At 34.7% G+C, this 8,719-nt stretch overlaps 1 protein-coding gene across 3 annotated transcripts; it reads right to left on the bottom strand.

The window, feature by feature from the left end:
* Positions 1-4,895: 4,895 nt before the first annotated feature.
* LOC105326282 (zinc transporter ZIP3) lies at positions 4,896-7,940 on the bottom strand. 3 transcript variants are annotated; one of them, XR_010715032.1, is made up of 3 exons: positions 6,734-7,940; positions 5,300-5,479; positions 4,896-5,211 (listed from the first exon to the last, which is right to left on the bottom strand). XR_010715032.1 is itself a non-coding variant. In XM_034467256.2 (2 exons), the coding sequence occupies exon 1, from the start codon at positions 7,729-7,731 to the stop codon at positions 6,754-6,756; it is 978 nt and encodes a 325-aa protein (XP_034323147.2). In that variant the 5' UTR covers positions 7,732-7,940; the 3' UTR covers positions 4,896-5,503; positions 6,734-6,753. The 3 variants fall into 3 exon arrangements, 2 of the variants coding, with proteins under 2 accessions (XP_034323147.2, XP_011424524.3); XM_034467256.2 differs by having other exon boundaries at positions 4,896-5,503; XM_011426222.4 differs by having other exon boundaries at positions 4,896-5,479.
* Between the last annotated feature and the right edge of the window lie 779 nt (positions 7,941-8,719).

The following is an 8,719-nucleotide window of genomic DNA, read 5'->3' as shown; positions in this document are numbered from 1 at the left end:
CAAAAAAGTAAAGAAAACTTTTACAAAATATTACAAGAAGTGTATCATAATAATTAAGTATTTATGAGGCAATATCTACATGGCTATTCCTCCACCCCCCCCCCCCCCCCCCCCCAAGATGGATTAATTTTTTTAAAAAATGTAACTAAATTTTATGTACTAGTTCAGTACATGTACAGTACATGTTTGATGTTTTAGGCCAGAGAATATTTGGATGGAATATTTTTATTTCTCTACTTATAGCTCGTTTACAGTTCTGAACGAATTATAATTGGGAAAAATGTGACCAAGACAATTACAAATTCTAGTTATAATCGTTTGAAACTTATTACATTTCAAATGTTTAAAATTGAATAAGGCTTTTCTATTCTGAGTGAGCAGATATGGGAAAACAAAATTGAAAAAAACCCAAACCAATATCATATTTGATTCCAGACATTATATGCCTATATTGAGATCATACCAATTACTGGAAGATTATTCACTTGATCCCCTTTTTGTGTTAAAACAAAATGCTCTGGTTTACATTTTTAGGATTCTTAAATACTAGTATATGGATCCATTTACTATTATCTTATCCAAATTTAAAAACAGAAAATCTTTTCTGAAAATTCAGAAACTGTGGGAATTTACCATGCACTGTATGTAAACCTTCAATAGTCTATGATAAAGAAAGATAACTCTTGCTGATTGAAGCAATTTTGTTGCAAACCAATACAACTTTGCGCAGCGCTTCAAAATGTTTTGTAATATGAATTGAAAATGTATATAACTATACTAGCGGAAAAAAGAAACTGTGCATTATTTAATATATGAAAAAAACATTTAAAAATTACAATGAACAAATTTTATTTTTTGTAATACTGTTAACACATGTATTCGTAAAAACATCTCATAACACATTAATGTCAACGTCGAATAACGTCAATTTCAGCACACTCGAAAGTCACTGTTATTTGAAATTGAATACACAAAATCAATAACGCGTGTGACCACCATTTGCGTTCACGCATGCTTGACCGCGACTCCTCATTGATGCCACTAAAGTGTTCAGAATTGCTTGAGGGATGTTGTTCCAGATGTTGGTTAAAGCCTGGCCTAAATCAGCCAATGTCACTGGCTGATTTGGTAAACGGCGTAAACGTCTTTCCATTTCATCCCAGACGTGCTCGATCGGCGACAAATCGGGGTAACAGCTGGCCAAGCCAAGACATCGACATTCTGTTGAACAAACAAGTCCCTGACTAAACGTGCAACATGTGGCCTTGCGTTTTCTTGCTGCAGAGTGATGTGATTTTGATGTCTCTGTATGAAGGGTATCACATGATGCTGAATATTTTCATCTCGATAGCGTACGCCGGTGAGATTTCCATTGACAATTTGTAGAGGGATCCTTCCACGTGCTGATATTCCACCCCACACCATAACGCTACCAAATTGTCGACGTTGCACAACACACGCGTCCTGGTAACGCGACGATACACCCTACAACGGCCGTCACTGCTATCCAAATGAAATCTGGATTCATCAGTGAACAGAATATTAGTCCAGTCCTGTATTCTGAATAGCTGATGTCGTGTGCACCACGCTAGTCTGGCGATACGATGACGTTGAAGCAGTACTGGGCGCACCGCTGGACGTCTTGGTCTGATGTTTTGCTCGCGCAGACGATTACGCACAGTTCTTGGACTAACTGGTCGAGCTCTGGAATGCTACGGGCAGTCAAACTTGCTTTCTGGAAACGATTTCTCAGATATACAAGTCTAATGTGGTTGTCCTGTTGATGTGACGTCACACGAGGTCGCCCAGAGCGCGGTCGATCCTGAGTGTTGCCAGATTGTTGAAAACGTCTCCATAATGACTGGATGGTGTTCCGATGAACTCCAAAGTGTCTTGCTACAGTATTTTGTGCCATTCCAGCTTGCAGCATCCCAACAGCACGATTACGTTGGTTTTCGTTGAGTCGTGGCATGATATAGGGGTAAATTTTGTTGAAACTAAAGTGATTTCCTTAAAAAAAAAAGTTAAAACAAATTCTTTACAGTTCTTATTCCAAACAGCATTGGCCCGTAAAACTCGTGCGTACAAATTCTTCAATAAACAACAGGTGCTCACTAACCATGAAAAAGTCCATGCACCCGGACGGTTACCATCCGATATTATCAAAAACATTACCATTATCGATTGTTTAAATTTTATAAATACAAACAATAGATATAGAAAAATTATACTAAATTTTATAATGCACAGTTTCTTTTTTCCGCTAGCATATATATTATTTTCATATACATTTCATATTTTTAATTTATGCTGCGATGGTAAAATTAAGCTTATTCTAATCACTATGTCTAGTTTTCTTCATATCATGATTAGAAATATTATCAATTTTTGAAAAATCTAGCAGCGCTTCATCACTTCAACTTTGTTCCATATGAATCGGTTGATATTGACTTTGATGAAAATCATGCAATATGATTTTTTTTTAAAAAATATATGGCAAAATTAAGAGCAGAGGGATATTACACCTTAATTAAAAATCTTATCTATCGCCCCTTACTTATTAAAGATAAACATTGAAAAAGGTGGTATAGTGTATACCGTATGCTTTTTGTAGAAATAGGCAGAATAGTTAGAATAAATCATACATATGTGAATCATACATATACTTATGTTCCAATATATCACCAAGCTTCTTCATCATTACTTTCTACTGATTTTCAGACAAAAAACTTAAGTTGACACATGTCAATCAATATGTTGTTCTAATATACAATGTCATCCGATACCAGTTGTCTGATGTATCTAGTTGCCGCTAAAGGTACATGTACAATGTACTTTTGATTAACTGTCACTTGTTTTCTTCGCCTGTAGACGGCCAGTCGATGAGTTTTGTTATCAAATCTTTGACACATCGAGTGTCTGCTACAGATAGAATGGGGGTAATTACATGGACAGGTGCTGGTGACCTTCACCTGGAAAATGTTCCCGTATATTTTATAGACTGACCCCATGTGCCATAAATGACTGGATAGATGTATGGCATTGAATAACAATGCATGAAGAACTCTGAGATGATAATGCATTGTGAGAAATTCAGAGGCCAGCACACGCTTGTTAAGGTGTTATGGGACAACTGTTGGCATTAATGTGCATTATATTCAAAATGCTTTTTCATTAGTTTAGATTTCACGATTTTAGACCATCATATGTATAAACAATTTTGAAAAGATAAAAATTTAAAAGCACCACCAAGACTAGAGAATGTCATACAGGTTCGTTTCTAACCCTCAAATCAAGGTAACAATACTAGGAAAGAAAACATTTATAAGATAATTTTTGCTTTTATTTATTTCGGTAGTAGTTCTAAAAACGTCACAATATGGAAGTGTCCCATGCCACCTTTGATTCTAGCGTTTATTGTGAGATGGGATATTAGATTGAAGCAAAGGGTGTAACTAATCAATATATATATATATATATATATATATATATATATATATATATATATATATATATATATATATATATATATATATATATATATATATATATATATATATATATATATATATACACACACACACATTTGTTCTTCTATACTTTATTACAACATAGCACAGACCCGTTATAAAACACCCATCCCATAAATATCTTTCTATCACAGCACTTTCACAACTATTACGGAATGCATCACTTTACTTTCTGCATTTAATGTAAATAATCCCAAGCCACAATAGGAAAGACTCCTTTGCTATGAAAATGTTGCAGTATTGATCCGAAATTGTCTAGCTTAAGAAAGACTGGATATTTACCGTTAAATGATTTTTTTCCTTTATACTTGAATACTGGTAGATTAGCGGATAGCTTTTTATACAAAAATACTGACATATCCGTGGAACTTAACATCATTTTTAAAAGTTGTACAAGATAGCATGTGTTATCATAAGCAAGTGTTTGATATTACCAATATGATGTCAAGCATTACATAATTTTTGAACGATCGGAAGTATCTTATACCGGTATTTGGGCAATTCCTTAATCAATAGACATACATCTACAATGAAGCGCATTGAAGTGGTAAAAGTTTGCGTTTGAATGGAATGTTCTAAACTTTGTATCGAGCGTCAATTGTTACATAAGACACGCCCATTTCTTTTGAAACGAGGAATTTGCAATTCAATGTTTTGAAGTGTACCCCGTTTAATACTATAAAGATGATTTCATAAACAATATAAAGACATACATGTAATTATATATTATTAAATATCGGAATGCAGCTTTTGTCAACATTGCCAGGGTCCAGGGGTAAAACAAGAAATCTCACCATTTGTGCACGCACCGGATCAGTTTTATGTCGATTTTAATACCCATTTTTTTCTTTCAAAATGAAAATGTTCTTAGATTTATTTGTATTTCAAATATCAAACAAAACCCAGTTATACATGCCAAAATGTTCTAAGATTCTAGTTAATTCGGTAACCAAAAGAGAATGGCAAAAACTGATGCATTGTGAAGTGCAATTGGGAGTATTAACCCCCAAGGATATTAAAAGTGCGGGTTAAAACCGTCTTAAAGTATGGAAACGGTACGTCTAAGAAGGTACATATACATTGTAACGAATGCTATTTTCCTCGTTTTTAAAAGAAATGGGCGTGACTTATGTAACAATTGACATTCAATACAAAGTTGAATTAGAGAAAACATCCCCCCTAATACAAAGTTTGGAACATTCCATTAAAACGAAAAATTTTACCACTTCAATGCGCTTCATTGTAGATGGCATACATACAAAAAAAACCTTACTTTAATAGAACATTCCATCATTAAATTTCAGGAAAAAAACTTTGAGAGTACTACACATGTATAGACATTTGGCAGATTTTCAAAGCTGTTGAAAGTAAGATATGTCTTATTATATCAAATTTTGGATTTTAATCTATCAAGGATGCTTTCGTGGAAAATGTTTCACCGAAATGTATTGTTAACAAAAGAATCAGATTAATCTTTCTTGTAACTCTTTGACACTCCAGGGATGTAATGACGGACTTTAACGTGTGCAGGTTCTCACTGAGCTGGATACCCACACTGAACGCCACCACCCACACACTTGCGGCGGGCCAGGATCCCCAGCAGACTCCATACTCCCGACTCTGTGTGCTCCAGCTGTGTGGCAGCAAATACTACAACATGACATAGCTCCAAAGCCAGACCCTAGAAAAATGAGCTAGAAGTTATAAACAAACGCCCTGACTTTGGAAGGAGTATGTTCTTCCTTTGCTATAGTTTTTCCACGTCTCACTTTTTAATCCAGTTCCTTTTTGAGCTCTACATGTTTGTCGCTTTTCATCTTTTACATATCTGGCTTCCATCAGCATCTTTCAGTGTTGTTATTTTTGTTAAGTCAACGTCATTGACGACAATTTCAGTACTTTCATCGTAAAATGGTGACCAGGACATTGACGAGAGCCAATCAAGTGTTCTATGAACAAGAGAAGAAAAATTCCTAAGAATATAAAAAAAAATAATTTGCATTGATACCCGAACAAAATTCAACCAATTATAAAGTACAATGTATAAATTTTAGATATGGTAAACTTTTAGATTTTATACATGAAAAGTAATTTAATATAATATGCTAAATAAAAAAAAATCAATCTATACATAAATCAAACTTTAGGAAAACATTAAAAGAATGCAATTATATTTCTTTGTGTAACTAGTTACATGTAATTTATATTTGTATGTTAATTATATGACGTCTTTTCTTCTATATGGCACATATTCTCAATTTTTGTTTTTCTTTACAATATGTGAATACCAGCCGATGAGTTTTGTTATCAAATCTTTGACAAATCAAATACAGGTAGACTAGGTGATTAGATGGACAGGTGTTGGTGACCTTCACCTGGAAAATGTCACCCTATGTCTATACATAAGACTGACCTTGTTCGTTTTCACTGGATCTATGTATGATGTGACAATACATTAATAAGAACTACATCTCATAAGATTATGATTTAATATTTCACCATCAGTTTTTTTGTATTAAAAATTGAAAATCCAACATTTTATTACAAGATTAGAAAAACACACGGGCTCAACCGTATGCTAGATTTAATGAATTATAGGTGTATCTATTCCAACAATATATATTTTCTTCTAGACTTTGTGACAACGAAGTATAGACCCGTTCTATGGCACCCAAGCCATGGATATCTTTCTTATCTAAACACTTTCACAACTATTACGGAATGCATCATTTTGCTTTCAGCATTTAACTAATAAAATGTGATAAAAATAATCCAAAGTAACAAAACGATTTTTATGTGAAAGCTTTTGTGTTATGAAAATGTTGCTGTATTAATCTGAAGTTGTCCGGATGAAAGGAGTCTGGATATCAACCATTCAATGAATTTTTCCAAATACTTGTATACTGATAGGTATATAGATGGCCGTTTTATATACAAAACTCTAACATATTGGTGAAATTAAAAAACATTTTTCATACATGCTGACTCTAACAATATTTTAGTTTAAAAGTAGCAAGTGTGCAAGTGTTAAATATCACCAATAAGATTTCAACAATTTCACAATTTATTAACGAACTGTTATATCTTATATTAAGCCATTCCTTTTTCGATACATCTAGATGACATACATACAGAAAATAAAACACTGTTTGACAAAACATTCTAGTAACTCCTTGACATGCTAATACTTTGAGTATTCTTACTTTATCAAGATATATCATCCCTATTCACTGTCATGTAAAAACTCCACCCCCACCACGACTGAAAACCCCACAACAGTAGAGAGAACATTATACAGATTGTGTCCATGCGTTAATTCCTTCTGCAAGATCTCAAAAAATGTCACGTAGAAAAACGTGCCGGTGGCCAAACTCTGAAGCACACCGGCGGCAATCACTTGTGCATGCTCGTTGTCTCCATATTCTGTCACCAGAAAACCAAGGACAACCCCAACAGGGGCTACAGCAGAGAACGCCGCCAAGGACGCAATGACAGACTTAAACGTATGCAGGTTCTCACTGAGCTGGAGACCCACACTGAACGCCACCACACACTTGTGGAGGGCCAGAATTCCCAGTAGACTCCATACTCCCGACTCTGTTTGCTCCAGCCCCAAAGCCAGTCCTTCGAAAACCATATGGAAGGAAAAAGCTAAAAGTAAAACAAACGCCCTGAGTTTAGACAAAGTGTGTTCTTCCTTCGCTATAGTTTTTTCACGTTCCACCATTTGATCTAATTTCTTTTCAGCTTGTGTATGTTTGTCGCTATCCATCTTACTTTCATCTGTTGGGCTCTTGTGTTTATCATCTGATGTTGTTACTTTTGTTAATTCAACATCGTTGACGACAATTTCAGTATTTTCCATAGTAAAATGGTGACTAGAACCTTGGCAAGCGCCAATGAAGTGTTCGATGAACAAAAGAAGAAAAAATCCTGCGCCTGACAGGGCCCCTGATACTGGGTACTGGATTTTGAACATTCCATGTAAAAGTTCCGACGATTCTGGAATTAAGTGTAAAATAGCTGTCGCAAAGAAGACGCCACCAGCGAAGCAGTTCAACACGCTAATGTAACGCTGATATAGCCTCTCTTTGAAAAATTTGCTCTTCAGAAGACGAAGCAATCCATGAGGTAAAATCCCAATCAGAAAAGTTGCAAAGAAAAGAACAAATATGGAAATAATTTTGGCGGTGGATTTCATGCTGGCCGGGTAGATTTTATACCTGGACAGAAAAACGCCACTGGTCCACTAAAATCTTCACAAGGTTAGACAACCAGGTGAAAATGCTTAAAATTGAATGACCTCTCCTCTATCCCGGTGTACCAATCATCTGAATACCCCTTGTTGCAGTTGTGTATGGTGGTGAATTCTCGTTATCTTTGACATGTCGATGGGTAAGTGCAACTAAGCGATAAGAACTGATATTTGTCACCGCAATAATAACACATGCATTCACTAAAGTGAAATAAAACTTCAATGCACGCTATCAGTTAACTTTTAACCTGGAGATTCAAATAAAAACCCAACGTTTGAGAGAGCTTTGCAGATTACCTGTCGTCCGTCATCCATTTAGTTATGGTGGATCTTGAACAATTTTCCCTAAACTTCTTTGAATGTGATTCCGAATATTCAAGTTAATTCAGTCTACAATATTACCGAAGGGTCAGTAGGAATCTTCAATCAAAATTCAAGGCTCATTAAAGAAATACATTTATTAGGGGAAAATAAAAAATAAAAAAATATAAAAAAAATTCTTTCAAAAGCTGGCAATATTATGGAAGTAAGCTTATTTGATGTGTGCCTCTTTTGACATGTTATACCATATGGGTCAGAAAAGAGACCTCATTTTAGAGAGGGGATTCATACTAAAAAATTATATATTGACTTCGACTCAAGAAAATGGCTGAATAGGAACAAGGAAGTGAAGAGCGTAGTAAGAGCAAAGAAAGTCAAATCTTCAGATATAATCACTTCTTGATAAAAATATGGATAACTTCATCTCTGCAATAACATTGAATTACCATGTATATTTCAATCAACAACAAAATTCCTCAAATCTACAAATGAATAACGAATACTAAATCATTCATAAAACCAGAAAGAATAGACCACGACACATCAAAGTAAAACAACAGTTTGAATCAAGCAAATGACGTAAACCCTTTTTTCCTGAAATATGTTTATTAAT

The sequence above is a fragment of the Magallana gigas genome, chromosome 6, assembly GCF_963853765.1.
Source record: "Magallana gigas chromosome 6, xbMagGiga1.1, whole genome shotgun sequence".
In the NCBI taxonomy this organism is placed as follows: Eukaryota; Metazoa; Mollusca; class Bivalvia; order Ostreida; family Ostreidae; genus Magallana; species Magallana gigas.
Note: the sequence above shows the minus strand (reverse complement) of the source record. Positions and strands in the feature narration are given on the sequence as shown.

Bases quoted from the DNA above. Each gene is read 5' to 3' on its own strand.
- LOC105326282 (XM_034467256.2), bottom strand. From the start codon at position 7,731: ATGAAATCCACCGCCAAAATTATTTCCATATTTGTTCTTTTCTTTGCA.